This window comes from Cibotium barometz, chromosome 40 (genome assembly GCF_041138505.1).
Source record: "Cibotium barometz isolate CiBa-2024 chromosome 40, ASM4113850v1, whole genome shotgun sequence".
Taxonomy (NCBI): Eukaryota; Viridiplantae; Streptophyta; class Polypodiopsida; order Cyatheales; family Cibotiaceae; genus Cibotium; species Cibotium barometz.
Window position 1 is genome coordinate 36,907,820 of NC_141085.1, and position 21,171 is coordinate 36,928,990.

Below are 21,171 nucleotides of genomic sequence, written 5' to 3' on the forward strand. Positions count from 1 at the left end.
TCCATATCCACATCTCTATCTTCAAAAATTTGCTTACTTTGTAGTGCAACTTGGATCACGTACCACCATCTTGGATTAGAACGATCCGGATGAAAAACCACCTATATTGAAGATGGGTGCCAAATCCCATCAATTATATATATGAAATTATGCTTAAGTACATGTATCAATGGATCTTTAAAAATGAAAGTTTTGATTAATTAAATCATTAGTATGCACCTGCTCACAATGCTCGGGAAGAACAAAAGTATCACTTTCATCGGTCCAAAGTTTGGTGGAGACTATTGCAAAGAAACTGCTAAACTGTCTTTTCTCACTGTCACATGGGGACCATTGTAAATAGTTCTAAACCATTTTACATCAAGAATGAAAATACTAAATCATCTGAAATCAATTTCATAGATTTCGTGTATGGTTCCACAATAATCGAACTATGAGAAGAGAAGATTGGTATCCAAAGCACTTGCTTGGCTATCTTGTGTGAAGTTAGCCATGAATCCACAATCATACGTGGCTCTCTTTGAATCAATCCGTTCCATGTGAAAATGTTGTCTAGATGACCATAATGCACTGTACTTTTTGTACTGCAAAAGAGCATCATTAAAACAATGAAGATGCATCTATTTTATAGCGTATATTGCCACAAATAATTACTTAATTACGTCAAGAGGTAAGAAACTTACATGCATCATACATCCAGATGATAACTCTCGCTCGCGCTTGTTTATTGTCTCTCCATCACATTCGGCTTTACGTAGAGCCAGTTGTAGCCAATCAAGTGACATGTGAGTGGGGAGAAGGGCGAGATCCGATGGATATGGTTGCAATGACCTATAAATTACTCTGAATCTCTTCCTTGCAACTATTCTTTCTGCTTTGGCCGCTTCATATCTCTCAATCCACTTTTGCATCTCCTTGCTATTGAGGATACAAAACTTATTGAATTTCTCCATTTACTCTTCGCTAATCTTTCTTTCAATCCCTTTTCCTTGGGGAACCTCGCCAACGATGCGATCATCATCCTTGTTATGCCAAGCCTGCGGCATATCGGGATCCATGGATGCAAGAAACTCCATGATATATACTAATGACTCTTGCACAAGCCATCCCTCTGCCATGCTTGCTTTTGGTCTTTCTCTTTGTCTTACCCTTCAAAGTTTTCATAAACTGCTCGAGAAAAAACATCCACCGACTATGAACGGTACCTCAAATGGCCACCTCATTAACTATGTGCACAAGCAAGTGCACTTGAGTTGTCATAATGTTCGAGGGAAAGTGCTTCTCAAGCAAGCATACGGCTTCGATGGAATCCACCCTAGCCTTCCCGATGCTCGATATGGAGATCTCTTTTTGAGATATCCACCTATTTCACATGCCCATGTAAGATATATTCATAATCAGTCTATAGATTATTCAGCTTAAATTGAAGAAAATGCAATCAATGCAATTTGATAGTAGGCATACCTCACAATACCACTGATCTTGAATATAGCATTTCTAACATCTTCTTTTAAGCACCCTTTTAGTGTAATTGGGAGGATGAACTATCAAAGCAATAAAGAAGTCATGTCAATAATATAACATTATCATAATTACACTAACGCATCACGATTATTGGTACATTAATCCTACAGCTTAGAATACCTGTAAGACCTTGTGCCAATCATGGGACTTGAGCCCCTTAAGCTTATTGTCCTTTGAAAATGCTCCTTTCTAGCTTATTGTCCTTTGAAAATGTCCGCCTTGACCGCCGCTGCCTCCTCTCTCGTGGAGAGGATCCATGTTGCTTTCGGGAGGACAACTTTTCCCGAAGCACGCACTTGTTGGGGCCACAAACGAGACTTCCTATTCATAGCACGCAAGTCTGCTCACACTCCTCTCGAGTCTTTGGAACCAACCAAGTGTGCCCAAATAGTAGCCCCCACAGTCTTGAAGATATGCATGGAATACAAGAGATGATTGATTTGTAACTAACCCCAATAAGGAAGCTCATGAAAGATCGATAGCCTCTTCATACCACGAGGAGGTTCCTCTCCATTCGCCCTCCAAGCCTGAATCTAGTCACTTGCCTTCAAATATGGTGGTGGTGGATCAAGCTAACCTCCACGCGTGAGATGGTCGAGGGAAGATATCGAGCATGACCTTCATAAACATTTTTCCTCATATGTTTGGAGTATCGTCGTGCAACCCGGTCCACAAACATGACAAGCACGGTACCCACTTGTAACAAGTCCTGCACACGTGCATGGATGTGTTATTATAAGACATGCGTGCGAGAGAGAGTCATAAATGCATAATCCTATAGTATACATGTAAAGACACAACCACGTAGTTGTGCACTCTGCATTTCCTGGGTAGTCATGCAAGGTCCACATCAAGATACCCCTGACCAAAATATCATTGGTATGTCTAGGAGCTCTGGAAATATCAAAGACCCGCACTCCTCTCCATAAGATCTGTAACTCCTCTATCAAAGGTGCCATGTACACGTCCATATTTTTGGCCTTGTACTTTTGTGGCACAAGTAGTGCAAGCATGAGGTGTCCCTTCTTTATTGTTAGCCATGGTGGGATATTGTAATTCAGCAAGGCCATGTCGACCAAGATGTCGAGCGTAACCCGAAAGGATTGACGCCGTCCATGGCTAGCCCAAGATGTAAGTTGTGTGGCTCCCTCGCAAAGTCTAGCCAATGATTATCTATGTGCTTCCAAGCTACACAATCTGCAGGAATCCTCAATGTGTCATCAGTGGACCGATGAGATGCATGCCAAGTCATCAGTTCTCCGCTATGGATTTGCATTGTAACATGTGATGTATTCTTGTAATGATGGAAAAGTGTCTCAAAATCTTTACCAGTATCTGCTCACCCTACAAGTCATCTCTATATCGTTGTTCCCCACACTTCGGACAACTAGCCAAAAATCCATGCTCACGATGAAAGAGAATACAGTCATTACGACAAGCATGGATGGTATCATAATCCATACCCACCGTTGTTAGCATCTTCTTCGCTTCATCTAGTCTTGATGCGGGCATGGTATTTGGTGCAAGCAACATCTTCTAGAGCAACCTATCACAATTCAAACATACATAGGCTTCGAATAATGATGATTCTCAAACATACATGATGATTCTCAAAACGAACAATATCCAAATAATGAGTCAAATTAGCGACGCTCGGGGCTAAAACTCGGAACCCTGTGTGACATTGTCTTTCACATCTCTATTGTGGGAAAAGCAAAAATCTCTTCTCCCACCTTATATTCGACGACCTTGCTTTCCTCCTCTCTATTCCCCACTCCTCACCCCTACCCAGCCCCTCTCCCAACACTTGTGCTCCCTCTCCACCCTTCTCCCTCTCTGCTTATGTGAAAGGAAGTTTTTCAAGAAGGTGTGTCTCTTTAAGCAATGTAGGTTCATTTTTTGTGAGATTTTGTTTTGTGAGTGTTGAAGCATGTTTCTCCTTGTATTGCTAAGGCTATGTGCTAATTTTCATGCTTGACTTTCAGAGGTTAAGGACAAAAAACGAGATATGGTGAAAGAAAAAAGACTCACCTCTTCTCTTTTTGGTATTTCTCTTCCTCCTCTTTCTCCTTATTTGTAGGCTTATGCTTTCTCCTTGTTTGCAGGTTTATCCAAACTCATCCAATCCCTTTCAAAAGTTGTTTCTCTAAACTCCTCCTTCCTCTAGCTAGTTATCTGAAAAAATGGTATGTTTCCTCTTTGTTGTAGGGTCAGTCCACAAAACACGATTCGGGACTTTTCCAGGTAAGAAAGTGCTCCCTCTTTTTCCCTTTTGTTATTTCCGTTATTTGCATTGGCTTGCAGCTAACGCCTTAAGCGCTAGCTGCAGTGATGGGCATGGGTGTAGGAACCCTCTCTTCTCTTATTCCCTCTTCTTCCCCTCTTTTCCTCTTTTTCTCCCTCTTTCCCGCCCACTTTCCCTCATATGCTCATGCATAAGCACAAGCATAGGCTTTCTCTCTTTTTCTCTTATGCATATGCTTTTCCTGCTCTTACGCTTATGCTCTTTTCCCCTCTTCTTTTTCCCCTCTTTCAATCTCTTTTTCCCTCTTCCTTCTCTTATTTTCCACTCTCTTTTTTCCTCTCTTTTTCTCCTCTTTTCATAAGCATATGTATTTGCCTATGCTTATGCTTATGCATGAGCATATGCTCATATTCTCATGCATAAGCACAAGCTTATGCTTTCTCTCTTTTTCTCTTATGCTCATATGCTCATGCATAAGCATAAGCATATGCTTTCTTTCTTTTTCTCTTATGCTTATGCTCTTTTTTCCCTGTTCCTTCTCTTATGCTTATGCTCTTTTCCTGTCTTCTTTTTCCCCTCTTTCGATCTCTTTTCCCCTCTTTCAAACATATGCTTTCTCTGTTTTTCTCTTATGCATATGTTTTTTCTTCTCTTATGCTTATGCTCTTTTCCCCTCTTCTTTTTTCCCTCTTTCAATCTCTTATGCATATGTTTTTTCTTCTCTCATGCTTATGTTTTTTCCCTCTTTCAATCTCTTATGCATATGTTTTTTCTTCTCTCATGCTTATGCCTATGCATGAGCATATGTCTCCTTCTCCTTTCCTTCTCTTCTTTTTCCCTCTCTTTTTCTCTTCTTTTCATAAGCATATGCCTATGCCTATGCCTATGCTTATGCTTATGCATGAGCATATGCTCATATGCTTATGCATAAGCACAAGCATATGCTTTCTCTCTTTTTCTCTTATGCTCATATGCTCATACATAAGCATAAGCATATGCTTTCCTTCTTTTTCTCTTATGCTTATGTTCTTTGTTCCTCTTCCTTCTCTTATGCTTATGCTCTTTTCCTCTCTTCTTTTTCCCCTCTTTCGATCTCTTTTCCCCTCTTCATTCTCTTCTTTTTCCCTCTTCTTTTTCCCCTCTTTCAATCTCTTTTCCCCTCTTCCTTCTCTTATGCTTATACTCTTTTCCTCTCTTCTTTTTCCCCTCTTTCAATCTCTTTTCCCCTCTTCCTTCCCTGCTTTTCCCCTCTTCTTTTTGCCTTCTTTCAATCTCTTTTCCCCTCTTTCAATCTCTTTTCCCCTGTTTCAAACATATCCTTTCTCTCTTTTTCTCTTATGCATATGTTTTTTCTTCTCTTATGCTTATGCTTATGCATGAGCATATGTCTCCTGCTCCTTTCCTTCTCTTCTTTTTCCCTCTCTTTTTCTCTTCTTTTCATAAGCATATGCCTATGCGTATGCTTATGCTTATGCTTATGCATGAGCATATGCTCATATGCTTATGCATAAGCATAAGCATATGCTTTCTCTCTTTTTCTCTTATGCATATGATTTCTCTCTTTTTTCTCTTATGCATATTTGGTTCTTTTCCCCTCTTTCAATCTTTTTTCCCCTCTTCTTTCTCTTCTTTTCCCCTCTCCTTCTCTTATGCTTCTCCTTCTCTTTTCCTTGTCTCATGCTTCTCTTATGCATATGCTTTCCCTCATATGCTTTGCATATGCTTATTTCCTTCTCCTTAGTCGTATTTGGTTCTTTTACATCCAAATTTACTCGTAACAAAGATTCCTACCTCTCTGATACTAATTGACACGATCCCAGCACTCCTAAAACCTCTAATCTGCAAGCAAACACGAACATACCAAACGTGAGGAATCTGAGCAGGCTGCTCACCACCTAACCATAACATCTACGGGATGCGATCCCGAATCAGGAGGTGTCCCCTCTGAGCCACGAGCTGAGCTACTAGCACGAACTCCCAACCAGATCCTGACCAGCCTGGTGTCCCATACCACCAGGTGGCGCCTAGAGGCTTTGGATTTGCTGTTGGGCCTTGGGCTACACTAAGATACAGGCGCACGTCCGCGACTCAATCCAAGATCAGACCTAGCATCTGGGAACGAGACTTGCTCCCATTGGCTCTCTGAGAACCGAACCTCTGGGCCCCTTATATAGACTCGTGCCCAATGCGCCAAAAATAGCGAAGACCTCTAACTGGTTCGTTCCCTTGCCACTCAACCCAAGAATCAAGCCTGCCTAGCCCTAAGCCTCCCCAGGCTATCTGAGCTAGTCTTGTGTACCCCAGTACACGTTAGATACCAATCCGTGCACATGACAGGTGTGTTGCCTCAATGAGGTGGAATCTTGTGGACTTGTACGATTCCATACATGGATGATGGGAGCCCTCTTACAATGGATAAAGAAGTGGGCATGGCTCTAAATTTCGACATCTAACAGACGGTGATCTGACTTTGAAACCCATGGACCAGGTGTAAAATCTCCCACATGATGCATACTACTTGGAGGTAGTTCGTGACATTATTGCCATCGTGCTTTGTGTAGGCAAAGTTCTCAGTATGAGTCATTCCATTTGCAACAAGGAGACTTGTGCTCTTACACATTTGCTTACGTTTTCCTGTATATGTTGAGCTCTTTTACATCCATAACATGTCTATCATATGTGTTCATAGTCTCACCACAAGGGATACATGGCATGATCGTCATGTGAAGAGTCTAGTACTTTTTGGCTATATGACATCGCATTTGCTTTGAAAGTATTGTTCTCTTTTAGTTCCACAATAGCATGTTTTTTTGTCAAGGTGCATATAGGAACTAGAGTCCTCGGTCCATGTAGCAACATGCAACAAAGAGAGATGTCCCATCCATCCATATGAAGACCATCAGCTTCGCCCATTTCTTGCATCCATATGCATGCAATTGAGTTTATCCCCACAAAACTTCATTTACTTTAGTGGTATTGTTTTCAAGATGTTACAGGCATAGTGCCCTTGTTAGTTGTCTTATGCTACAAAAAGCCTTTAGAACCCTTCACAACACACTTGTTAAGAATAATCTGGGCTTTCCCTTCAAAGAGGATGTTTCATCAAGGCGTACCACATACATGTCCCATCAAATTGCTAAAGACTGCATCTATATAATTTCATCATAGGTTTAAATTGCTTTTACGCATGCAAGAAGCTAAAAAGGTAACTGAACGTGTCACCTTGCATATATTCAAACAATTCAGCACTGGGTCCTGCGATAAATGCAGACCATGAGACTACATGCAAGCCCTTTCTATACTACCACACGTGCTGCGGTTCATGCAGACGACGGCACTCTTGAACTTTAGTCTGTGTACTGAACTGACACACGTGCTTACAGCATATAAAACTCTCTTGAAACAAGAACAAAACACTAGTATCTCCTCCTTGGCACACGCCTTGGAGGATGCTTGCAAACGGATGGACAAGCTTAACATGTCTTCAAAACATAATCGTGTGTGCATTCCTAAACAAAATCCTGGTCTTCATATAATCTACTATGTCTTTGAGAGTACAATCCAAGAAACTGCACATGCACAAATAAACAGTTTCTGGTTATTTTCTGTTACCAATGCTCTCTTCAACTGTCAAATCATGTAAAAGATCCTGTTTTGGGCACAATCTGCTGGACTTGGATTGGCCCTACCATGTTCATGACAAAGTATGCGCACTACAGCCTATTAGAAGGGGATTCCAAGTTGATTAACATCCAACGCAGGGGCCAATTTAAAGACCCCATTCGCAGCAGACACTGATTTGAACACCCAATCTTTACTCTTGTTGTTCGTGCGACTAGTAAATAATTAGAAGTGAGAAAAGTAAAAATCGGACTCAATGTGATTTTAAACCACTGACGCTGGTAAAAATCATCACTCGCACCTTGACAGTGTACATTTTGAGATAAAATACAAAGAAAAGCCACACATGAAGCAATCTTTGTATGAAGCCCGCCCCCCCCCCTCCCTCCCTCTGCATGAGGTGCCCAGTGGGAACCTCACAAACACCACCAGCAAAAAGGGGAAAATGTAATTTTGGTTGCACGAGAGCATGATGTGCATCTGTGCAGTTAGTATGCTGTACAAGGCATTTGGACCAGGGAAAGCTTTGAAGCATAATTGTTAAAATAAAACAGGTACCTTGCACAAGCCATGCAAAGCATAAACAGGGCCAAGAATTTCTGTGATAAGGGCCTTGCACGAGCTGTGTTATGTACAGTATGTAAGATGAGGGGGTAATTTTATCACTATGCCTCTTCCCCCTCAAGACGGGGCAGGAGCATACTTAGTCTTGGCCTATGCACCAAGATGCAACCAAAATCGTTCGAGCCAGGCAATACATACCACGAGTTTTGAGTGATGTCATACACAAGAGGTGGTCTGAAACGCCCCTGCAGATTTGAATCTTCGAATGTCATGCAGAAAAGGCCTCCCTCTGCCCTGATCGTGGGAATCCAATCTTTACAACAAAGCTCCTGCCAGAGATGCTGTGGGGTTCTTGCCACCTCCACCCAGATGGCATCTATGGAAGAAACAAGCTGTAGCTCCCACACAACAAACCCAAGGCAAGTATTATCTGATGTCAGTGAGAGGCCTTGCAGCAATCTTCCCTTGTGCTTTGAAAAGGTTGGAGAACCTCCAGATTCTCTTCTGGGCACCAACACCTTCCTCCACAAATCATGTGCAGCATGGTATACCAGCAGAGTCCCTTCAGACGTTAGAAAAAAGAAGTCACCGAGAGACGCCTTAGAATCGGCCACTGCCGATTCAATGTTGCACCCGACCCTCCAAGAGCCTCTCCTGGAGTCAAAAATCTCAAAGTATGGACTGTCTCTGTCCCTTACAACTGCTTCCTGTTGTGTGAGCATGACAAAATACCGGCTTGGGTCCTGACCATCAACTGACATGTACATGTGGCAACCAACAGCTTTGGAGCGAGGTACTGTGGAGAGGTATTGCGAATTCAGGAGAGGAGGCAGCACCCTCACAGAGCCTGAGAGACAATTAAAGACGATAACAAAGTAATCATCTAATGCATCTGGCTTATGCACAAAGGCACACATAAGCCCCCCTGCACTGACTAGGCGAGGCAGACAGGAGCCCACATAAGATCGATGCTCGAACCGCGGTAGAAGGCTACAATGCATTCCCCCGAGCAAGGTTGATAATTTACCATGACTGAGGCTGGGAAGAGGGAAGCGGAAGAAGGTCCTGTTGTCTACGCTGCTGAAGCCCCTGAAGCTCCAAATTCGTTGATCATGTGGAAGCGGTCGGGACATGACAAACCAGTATTCTTCCTGCTCCTCCTCCCTGTTCGTGTGTGGCCCTTCTTGCAGCATCAAATTCCAAAGCTTGCAGACACATCGAAGTTGAAAAAGCTGATGTACTGGGAGCCTGGGAAATATGAGATGGAAAGGCACAAACACAGCATTGCTTTCTTCACCATCTGTTTCTGGCTCCTCCTTCCGCCCTGACTTGCACTTAGGCTCTTCATGTGCCTGGATCCACATGCCTGGATCTTCCTTGGCTCTTTTTATCCACTCAGTTGTCGTCAGCGGCGTCTTTCGCAAAGCTATGATGGCCAAGAGACTGCGGTACCAAAAGTCTGTATTTTGCACTATTCTTCGCTGTGTTGAGGCGGCTGCAGCAGCTGCTGCATCCATGACCACCTGCATCCCGTCCTTGCACCTCTTCTGTGGGCGATCCTGGCGATCCGAATCTGATGAGGCCTCCCATGCCCTGCCATGCTTGAACGGCCTCCTACCTCCGCCCCTACCCCCCGCGCGCCCTAATTGCCTGCCCCCGTCCATTCTTCACTGAACCAACCGTTTTCTTCCCCGCACCCTGCCCCTCCCCCTCTGCCCCGCCGGTTGGTAGGGTTTAAGCCAAGAAAGCCGAAATATAATTCAGGGATCCCACCCAAAATCGCTCTGATCAGCGGGTTGGGTGCCCTTTTCTCCTTCTTCCTCTTCGAAGACGGGTTCCCAGGCGTAGGCTGGGGATTCGCGATATATAATTTCCGCTTGACCGGGGAATATCTCTGGAACAAATGGCCAAGGTTTACCCCTCCGGGAAATACTCCCCCCGCAACTCTTTATAGATCGTCAAGAAAGCAGAAAGCAATCGTCAAGAAAGCAGAAAGCAAAATTGACAATGTTAAATAATCACAAGAAAATATTGGGTTCTTCTATCATCACTTGCTTAGAATTTATTCATTTCATATTGATTACCCCCTACATTTTCCAATTCATTCATTCATTGATTGATTTCGACTTCATTCATGATTGCTCCCTACGATGTAATCAAATTTCAAAGAATGAGTAAAATTATGGACATGAGACACGACATAGGGTCCAAATGGTGCAAAATGATATTAGCCCATGGGGAAGGGGTGAAGGGGCGGGACAGGAGAGAGGGATAAATTCGTGGGAGATATCAATGCCACCTGTCCTTGCATCGCCTTCTGGATCGCTCCCCGGCACCTTGCGTGCCTGTAAAGATGCCCCTACCCTACTTGATGCAAGCTGCTGCGCCCTCCGCCATAGCCACCTCATGTCGCCATCCACCGTCCCCTGCACTTCAACGTCTCTTGCTTCCAATCCTCCCCTCGATCCTCCTGCCTCTGCTTTCCCTTCCGTTGTTATCTCCCCTTCCGCTGCGATCTTCCCTTCTCCTTATAATCCCTCTGCTTGTCCTTCCCCTGTGATCTCCCCTTCTCCCTGCCTAAAAGAGATGTCCGAAAATGCCGAGCGAGCCCACTGGGCATAATACATGAAATGCTATTTTTCAAAAGCCTTTGAGACACGATTACGAATGAAAACTCACATCTTTCGTATGAATCAAATTTTGAAACGTTTCAAGGACTCCATCCTCCTTGCAAATGTCATGGAAGTGCTTTATTATTGATTTGGTGATGTCGCCTTTTCTCTAATACCTTAAGGCTGAGAATTGATGTGGCATCTATATGGAGTGCCACGTGATGTGTTGTGAGGCCTCCCTCAAGTGCCAGGTGGCAAGCATAGCAGTACCCTCTCAAACCTCGTCCAACAAGCCTTGCTGAACACGCCTCCACTTACCCATTCATTTTGAATTTCCAATGGCTTCCATGTCACCCTGCATTAATAGCTCCTCGCTGCACAGCCCTACGCATCCTGCTCTCTGCTCTTGCAAAGTATCCTCTCAAGTTGGGCCAGACCAAACCCTCTTCACGGCTGGACGCTTTCCTTCCCCCTTTAGACACGACACTACATCTCGACCCCTTCACGCTATACAGAGCATCCTTCTCGCCTTACTTCATGTCTATTTTACTTGGCTCAAGATGGATCACCCATAGATTAGAATAGATTGATCTTCTTCTAGACGAAGATTGATTCTACATTTATCATCGTGAAGCATTGTGACTTGGTTTTTGTTTTGAGCGCAAGGAACAGGCTCCAAATCATGCCCTTTTGAAAGGCATGCTTGATGGTAATCGCCAGTTGCCTGGTGGAGCATATGTGGTCGGGGTGGCCATCCAAGCTAAAGCTCGGCACTGTCTATGGTCCTTAATGAAGCTTCTCCCACCCTCTCCTTCCCTCAAGCCGCAACGCTCCAGTCTCCACCAGCCCTAGCCTTTACGACATGACAGACGCAAGCAGAATCGCATCCACTTGCTGCTTTCCTTCTCCTTGAATTCCATCTCCTGAGAATCATGTTGTGCTACAAATCACGGACACACAGGAGAGAGAGTCTAGACGTCCTTGCTTTTGCCTCCCGCAGCTGTGCTGAGAGTGGCAAGGCTCGGAGTCAGACGTCCTTACCTTCCTTGCTACATGTGCAAGACATGGATTTCGTGTTACTTTTCCTTAGTTCCGACTTCTATGTGTTTTGAGTTACATGCCTGAAGTTAATCCAATAGGGGCCATTTTTTGTGAGGTCGAGGGAGAGGACAGAATAAGAATTTGCTAACACTATCTCTGTTACATAAAGAGATGCTCTCTAATTTCACAAAAAATTATGATTCTAATTGCATTATCCAACTATTTTTTGCCCATGGTTTGTTTCAACAACCGAGCAGCATGAAAGCGTTAGTTCGATACCCAGGGGCCCGTTTATGATGACCATGAGACGTTGTAACCTACATGGACGAAGGATGCAACCAAAGGGCCTTCTCTGGATATGACAACTTAAGTATAACTATACTAGAGGTAGGATAAAGATATATGGCAAGAATTGTATTGGATGGAAGAGAGAATTGAGATTAATATGGGACGTGATTACTTGGAGATATAGAATACTTGATAAATGTGGTGTGATAGATAAATTGGAGACAGGAGGGGAACCTGACTACCTCTACATAAGTTTCAACATCCTTAAGCTCCACCTTTTCCTTAATAACTCCATGTAATAATCCCGTAGCGGCGTTACGGATATCTAACATATAAGTTTATCTTTTTTCATGAAGTCTGGTGGCACTTGATTTTCTCCCAAAACCCGTAAAATCTTCTCCATACCCCTTCAAATCTACTTACAAAGGCTAATATCTCTTCCTCTTCCCCTTAATACAACATACTAAGCTCTCTCAAAAGGTCTTCTAGGTTATCAACTTTCCCATACTTCCTTCTCAAATCATTTGTTAGTTGCTCTGATCACTCTTGTCCTCTTTCTGCTCTCTAGCACATCCTCATACCATTCCCTAGGTGCTCCTTTCAAGAGTAACCCTACCATTCATAAATTGTAGGCATCATCATCCCTATTGTTTGCTAAGAGATCCTAACTCTATCCTTCTTAGAAATCTATCCACATCCTCACCCTTCTCTCCTTTGAACAACTCATACCCTGCACCAGCATCCACCATAGGTCTTAAGGTGACCTGTAAAGTGGTTTCTAACCTGATGATCAAACCTCTAACACAAAGCTTCTCTATCCTCAATGGGGCACCAAAACATGTGAGACTTGCCCTTTAAACTTAAATGTCTCTATAGCTAGCCAAGAATCATCATAGTCACAAGTGGAACAAGACTAGACAACCATTAAGACCAGCACAATTCTTTCTCTCCTCAATCTAAAAGCAACTACCTTTGACATTCAATGATATCTGTACAAGTGAAACCTTGTGTTGGTGGGAGAACGTCAGAGGGTTTTTAATTGCATCTGGTACAACACTAAAAGCAAACTATCTAATTTGAAGTTGACATTATATATATTTTGAAGTTACAATGTCTACTAAGCCACACTTTGTGATTACAATTGGATCAAATGAGATCTTCTTCTTCACAAAACTCAGCATGCAAGATCTCCTCAGGTAGATGTGAGGATAGGTGAAGGTTTCCCATCCATTCGGGGAGCTTTAGCATTACAAACCATTCACATGTAGTCCTCAAGGAACCAATCACCTCCACGATGAATTCAATGCAAACAATATTTCAGACACGCAGTTCAAGAACCAAAGACAAAATAATGGTAGTCATCTTGATCTCCAAACAAACCAGCATTAGGAACAAAATGAATTATGTAATGTTTGTGTTGTCTTCTAACCGATCTCAAACCCACCCAAACCATACAATCAAAGTAGAACTATTTTTAAACTCACTCAAAATTGGGGTAACATAGGCCCAACTCTCCAACAAAACCAACTCACACTTTCCTTGACTCACTCACTTACAAGGGTACAATGATCTTACAAAGTGATAAAAACATTATACAATGATTGTGGCATGGGGATGTTAAATCTCACAAACTCTCTAAAAAAAACTGATTATGACAAAACAACACCGCATAATGTCCACAACAACACAATAAAAAGTGACACAAAGCTTCGGATCAGATTTGTTGACTTGCCTTTATTTTGACAAGGTTTAGCATATTACTCCTCTTTCACAAGTATGATGGGTTCTCCAAAGTGGTAGAATATAGACAAGAAAATAAGTATTTCTTATCTTAAAACAACACACAACTTTAGATAGCTGTAAAAACCTTGAGATAGCTTCACCTTCTTTTAACTTCTGAGCTTTCATTTATTACCATCTTGGAAAATCCTCAAAAAAACCTTAGATAGCAACTCCACCTCTTCTTTAAATCCTCCTTCTATAAGCTTTATAAAGATTACCTAAAAACCCAAAGAATATTGGGTAGGCCACTTGCAACAAAGGAGATTGCCTTGTGCGAAGAAAACTGATTGAGAGCAAGGCCTGCAAATGTCTAGCCAAAATTTTCTTCTGATTTCTCTTCTTGATGCACGTTGGTGTTCATGGTTGTGTTCTCACCCTCTCTCACACACTCCTCTCTCAATGCAGTCTCAATAGAATGATGGAATCAAGGTTTGCAAAAGAGTGAGGTTTAAAGACTATGATGGGAAGGATGATAACCGCCACAGACTCAAGCTAGCTAGGTGAAAACTCTTAAACTCATGCTCTTTATCTCCAGGTTTCAATCCTTACAGTAGCATCACCTCCTTGTAGATGGCCAAGCCCACTTCCACAAAGACCCCCTATCTTCTTTTATAGGCTTCCAAGCTAGCTTCTACATAGCACTGATTCTGACTTTTTCAGTACTTGCCTTTCTATCCTCACTTCTTGATTCTTCTAGTGATGATTATGCACCATGACCCTGCTGCGAGCTCAAGCAATCATCTTGCTTCTATTCCCAGTAGTAGCCGGGGTTGCCTGTAACAACTGCCATAACTCTCAAAGGATCGTAAGTTGACACCCATCACCACCATAATTCTCTAGGTGAAAGGCCTTTAACTTTTTTCCCTTGATTTTCTTTGAATATTGGCTCCCATGCTTAAATTCAAATCAACCTTTTTCCCTTACAGATTAAATGCCTATATATTAATCCACTAATTGTTCACACAAACATTGGTTTCTACCTAGCATCAATGAGCATTGGACTTTGAAGCTCATAGCAATCCTTTTGCAAGAGGAGGAAGAGGCATCACAAGAAATACAAAACCTCGTACTTGAACTTGACCTTAATCCTCCTAGAGTTTAGAGGTTGGGATTAAAGTGTCCATTTCAATCAAAATGATACAAGCTCAACTTTACTCATGGTGTGAAGACAATCTCATGACCTTTGATTTGTTAGGCCAACCTCCAGTATAATATTAAGCGGATTCCTTTTACAAAGACCATGAGCATGCCATGTTTAGGGCACTTGAATAAAAAAATCTATATGCAAACAAATCCCCTCAATTACAAGTTCTTTGTGCTTGAGTATGTGTTGGAGGCATATTTAATTCTAGGATATAAATGGATCGGTTTGCCATCCTTGAAGTCTAACTACAACATTATTAAGAGAGATCCAACTTTTATTGGAGGGAGCACCAAGATAACTTATCTACAATAAGAAAATCTATTGTAGGTTATTCATCTATGAAAGAAAAGTTCATGTAAAGAAGAATGGCAATCACCTTTTCAGCCTTGACGATATACATGTATTGGAATGATTCATGTGCAATTTCAACAATGCTCTTTGAAATATGGATAAATTATAAATTTTTAATTATGTTTTTAAAATTTTTATTTTTTTACTTACGTCTTTACATTCTTAACTCTGGTTGCGATTTTTTTTGTTTAATAAATGTTATAAAAGTGTTTAACCTCATGACCCTTGAGCTATGGGATTTTTAAGGTTAACCAACACTCACGGCACATCCTGAAAGAATTACCTTTACACAAGACTTGAACATGCCATGTCTGGGGTACTTTGAACATACAATGTATATTGAAACTCTCACTTGCAAGTTTTTTGTGGGTTGAGTATGTGTTGGAAGCAAATTTAATCTTTGGGCATAAATGGAATGTTGCTGCCCAAGCACCACTGTGCTTTGCTAGCGATAGAGTCATCATGATGGTCAACGAGAAAAAGTTGACAATAACATACTACCAGGAAGAGGATCCAACTTTAATGGATATCTATGATGCTGGATGCAAAATGATACAAGCCTCTTCCACAAAAGCCCCTCTACATAATGACCTACCATCTGCATCAACAACCAACTCCGATAAAGCCCCTACTCCTTCAACCCCATCTACGAAGTTCAATGCCAAAACCTTGCAATCCACATCTACTCCCGAAGAAGTTCCCCCAGCCAAACCATCTATCTCTAACAAGGAACTCAAAGGAAAGACCCCGGAGCCTATGCATCTTCATCGACAAACCTCACCAAAGGAGACAACCATATGCTCAAAGGCCTCATCATCGACAGCCACTCCACAAGAGACTCTAACCTCATCATCATCAACAATGCCCATGAGTCTCAAACCTGCAGCCTCAGCGCCAACCAAAGTCAAGGAGGGTCCCAAACCTTCCACATCAACCCAAACGAAAACTCCACCATGACAACCACAATCAAGGTATCTTAATAGTATCAAAATGTGGATGGAGAAGCAGCTACTTGTAGCTCAAGGCTACTATGAAGGTGCCAATCAAATTTGGGTGCCTTGACAGTCAAAACCTCTTCTTCACTGCCGTAGCACTCGAAAGTTGAGGAAAAAGAAAAGTACTCCACAACACCGTCCACAAAAGAAAAGTACTCCACAACACCGTCCACAAAAGCCTATGCAAGTTCCTCAAAGAACTCCACCAATGCAACAAGTGTGGGTACCAAAAACACTGCTGCAAGCACAAGGGTACTACCAAAGAAATAACAAAGCTTGGGTCCCCAAGCGCATAACAAAGTCCCCTAAGCTTGCTCAAAGAAGAAAGCCTCAACACCAAGAAAATCGGCCACCAAGTTATGGTGTTCGTCAAAGATGAGTGCCTGTGCATGTACGTCAACAACAAGGATACTATGATGGTAATTCCATCATATGGTTGCCAAAATTGAACAATGTGAAGAAAACCTCACCACCAACTCCAATAACTTCACCTAAAGTTCGACAAGAATGGAGGCCCAAGAAACAGCAAGCAAATCACTCACCACTTCCGTGCATTCAGCACCAACACAAGAGTTTGTCTCTTCAAGCAAACAATCAACAATCTTCCCTACTACCTCGATATCATTTCAACAACAAATTTAAGAAGCAATACAGAGACTTAGGAGCACATCAAGAACAGAATAACAATCCTCTTGTCACCCCTCTGGAAGTAATAAATGAGCGCATAAGAAGCTGTTGCTTGTAAATCATGACATAGATGACCTATAAAATTAAAAATAAAAGGGGTCAAAATCTACAAATTTACGGAATTCCATCTCATGGCTTAAGAATCTTCACTTTCACAATTTAAGCCTTATCACGAATTAAGACATCTCACGCATTAACCTTTTCCAATAATCTTTCAATAGCCATTATATATTTGTTAGCTTATTGCTTATTATTCTTTCGGCTAAATTAATGTAGCAGCTGCTCTATAACAAGTAAATACCCATACTCATGCACTCGAGAATGTTTGCACCAAAGCCTCACCATCAACAACTTCTAGGTACATCTCTAGATGGGGGGGCCATGGTGGGCGAAAGCCTGGTCAATGGTACAATCCATCACCTAGAATTTTTCTTCAAATTACAAACCTCTCCAAATGATGCCACCATATTCACAAATCAATGATCTTCAATCCTTAGTGAAGATATCTATATTAGCCTCGCAAGTCAGCATAATTATTTCAATCCTTATTCCTCACCCCAACAAGTAGCTACTTCAACACAAAGCTGTTCAATATAAGAGTCTATATAACTCAATTCTTGTACTTCATGTAAATCTGCTTCTAAGAGCACTTAATTATGCATAAAAACCTAAAAAACACATGGATAGAAGAAGACAAGATTAGGTCCTACTCAACAACATTTGACAAGAATCCTGCCATACAAAGGGACATCATTCATCACAAGCCAATTACTTCAAATGATGAATGTCGCTTCAATGAATCAAATGAGGAATTGAGAATCACCATCTTGTTCAGATGATTAATTCTACGTTCCTCCGGATCCTTCTCTCTCTTCTCTCCCATTATTAACATCTCTTAGTGTCCCCACTAACAAAAATCACATGTAACTTTGCCGATGATTCCCAAAAACAAAGTGGGCCAAAAAAAAGGGCTCACACAAATATAAAAATGCAATCATTCACAAAACCCCCCACCCCGTTAGGAATTCCAAATACACAACTAACCTCTTCATTCATTAAATAGCTTTCTTTTTTTCCTCCGGAGAGAAACAAAGACCGTTGAATGTCATTCAACATCAAAGCCATCGACAAGCTTGTTCATTCTCCCCACACAAAGGTTTTCAACGCAATCACGCGGACATGATTGCCATCAGGAAGGGGAGAATGTTAATCCAATTCTAGGATTAACAAGAGCTAGCGCCATTATCTTACATCAAGGAGGGGTCATACATTCAAGATATAAAGCAATAGTGTCCAAAGCTACAACTTGGATGAGCGCCCGTAATGGTGTGATGGAGTATTTATGGTGATTCTCGCTTTAAGAGCGTGTGGTAGTAAGATAGGATGAAGTCCTAAGTGATGTACTTCATGGATATATTATGAGAGTAGTCATCATAATAGCATTAGGCCTCTTATGAGCCTAAAGTGCCCGGTCGGCCATAGTTTAAGTGAGTGTGAACACTTATGGCCATGTATATAAGTGAATTTCTCTCATAATACAATAAACTCTCCCATTGTGCAATTGAGTCTTACTCTTACTAATCTCTCTCCCTATTTCATGCTAGTGAGTGTGTGTGAGTGGAGTGAGGTGAGAGGAGGGATGACCTCACCCGTAGCGCAACGCGGCGGTGTGACAACGCTCGCGGCGACGAGAGATGTGGTGGAATTGCTTCTCAAGGAGTTGTAGAGCTTGGAGACCTCAAGGGTTACGAGCTCGGCCATTGGAAAGATCCTCACGATAGTTGGGGTTCACCAGTTAATCTCTTTTTGGATGTGTTTCAAGGAGGGTTAAGGTGAGCCATAACAATCATAATGGATATCTACACAAGATGTAGCCATTCTATTATTTGAAATGAACTATATTTTCCTTTAATGTAAGCATTATAGACCATGCATTGGATGTTCAAAGTTTGAAACAACTATCTGCCCCCACCATCATGAGTGGAGTTATGGAAGCTTTAAGCATAATTTATACTAAAGGCAAGGTGAAAGGAAAGATGGTGAATCATTGTGTTGAGCTGATTTTTCGTGACTTTGCATAGGACATTGTAGTAGAGGGTTGTTCCATAAGTAAGATTCCTTATTGGAATAAAGTTAATGATGATATATATGTCTCGGCCTTTAAATTTGACCACTTTTTTCTCTTTGATGTTGCTCATTTCTTTACATGGCTATACAGGATGGAGGATGCCACAAAGGTTGAGCATTATGCCTCAATGCACGGTTTTGTAATGGTGCATCACCAAGTTGTGGAGTGTACACCACTTGTGGGAAGGAAAAAGGAATTAACATCAACAAAGGTAATCTATCTTATTACATATAATGGTAATAAGACTTTATTTTAATTCTTAAAAAATGTGTAACACAGGGGACATGTCTTATCCTAACTATATTTGTATGCCCGTCTTCACCAAAAAATTCACTCTTAATTCATAGTGATCAAGTTAAAGAGTTGAACCTTGGAGAGAAACTTGATGTGGAGGATGAACTCTTATATGTACGTATTTAATTTCAATTATCTTTATATTCATCAATTATCTTGAATTTCAATTATCTTTATATTCATCAAGTTATCATTCAAATGATATTTTTTACCTGGCCAAATATATCATTTGGATAGTCCTCCATGAATTCGAACATGTGAGATCCCACTGCCACCTCTGCGCATCGGATTCCTGGATGGTAGCAGGCGGAAGTACCTTCCTCTTACGCGGGGCAGGGTTTCTCACTCGGGGCCTCGCCCTCGAATGTCCGGGCACGAGACTAAGCCGGTGGTCATTCCGAAAACCGAGACCAGGAAAATTTCCCATGCTCGAAAAACAGGGACGATTCCACCATTTTGAATTTCTTAACGAGTTTTTCTAACGAGGTCAAGATATTGAACTAAACTTCATCTGAATAAACCAGATAGAAGGGAAACTATTACAAACTTCATCTGAATAAACCAGATAGAAGGGAAACTATTACAAATTTAACTTGAAGGAATCAACGCTTTTTTCCTAATTGAATCAGGCACACAACCGTTGATCTATTCATTTTGAGAAGTCTTCAGGTTATTATTTAACTATTCAAGTTCTAAGCGTATTCCTATTGATCAATTTTATTATTAAAACTCTACTGATTCCAGCCATCCGGCCCATGGGTTAGCCACCGCCCAACCACTGGAATTGGTAGAACCAGACAAGTACTCACCCACCCATAATTGAATGCCTTTCTTAACTTTTGCTTTAGAATACAGATACGCACACACTCCTCTTTAAACTTTAATTTATAAAACAATCCATTGTTAAATAATTATTGGTTACAGATGTCATAACTCAAAATTTCCATTCAATCCTTGTTTCTCACAAAATAGTATCACTCTCGACTCTCCGTTGAGACCAGCAGGTCAGCAAACGACGAGATCCAGTAACAAATTACAATAATTTTCTCGTCACTCATCATACATATATATATCTTCCACGACATATGCATGGGTGTCCTAAGCACCGCGAGCCCGTGCATCAGAGTATTTACCTATTCATTTTCCAATATTCATGGGATTTAAACATAGGATTAAAGAGAACTCTTATTTTGATATAAAAATTCTGTATGCATCTATTTATGCATAAAATCCAACTTCTATGGAAATAACACTTTTATATAAAAGGAAAATCCTTTTAAGCATCTATTTATGCATTAAAAAAATCAATTTTGATGAAAGTAACACTTTTATAATAAAAAAATTCTTTTATGCATCATTTTATGCATAAAAATCAATATTGGTGAAAGCAACACTTTTGCAATTAAAATTTTCTTTTATGCATAAAAAATAATATTGATGAAAGTAACACTTTTATAATTAAAAAAATCTTTTATGCATCATTTTATGCATAAAAATCAATATTGATGAAAGTAATACTTTTATAATAAAAAAATTCTTTTATGCATCATTTTATACATAGAATTTAAATCTAATAAAAATCACTCTTTTATTAAAAAAATAATCAATATGCATCATTCTATGCATAGAATTTAAATCTAATGAAAATCACTCTTTTATAATTAAAAATAATAATCAATATGCATCTTTCTATGCATAGAATTTAAATCTAATGAAAATCACTCTTTTATAATAATAAAAATAATCAATATGCATCTTTCTATGCATAGAATTTAATTTTAATAAAAATAACACTTTTATAATAAAAATATTTCTACTATGCATTTTTCTATTCCTAGAATGAAAATAACACTTTTAGAATACACAAACGATGGGGATTACTCTTTTTGAATAAT

At 40.9% G+C, this 21,171-nt stretch overlaps 1 protein-coding gene across 1 annotated transcript; it reads right to left on the reverse strand.

Annotated features, from left to right (window-relative positions):
- Positions 1-7,810: 7,810 nt before the first annotated feature.
- Positions 7,811-9,884, reverse strand: LOC147615468 (F-box only protein 6-like). Its single transcript, XM_086779571.1, has one exon. It carries the CDS (start codon positions 9,616-9,618, stop codon positions 8,056-8,058), a length of 1,563 nt encoding a protein of 520 aa, XP_086635697.1. The 5' UTR covers positions 9,619-9,884; the 3' UTR covers positions 7,811-8,055.
- Positions 9,885-21,171: the final 11,287 nt, after the last annotated feature.

What these genes read in the sequence shown, in the direction of transcription:
- LOC147615468 (XM_086779571.1), bottom strand. Translation starts at nt 9,618, where the DNA reads ATGGACGGGGGCAGGCAATTAGGGCGCGCGGGGGGTAGGGGCGGAGGT.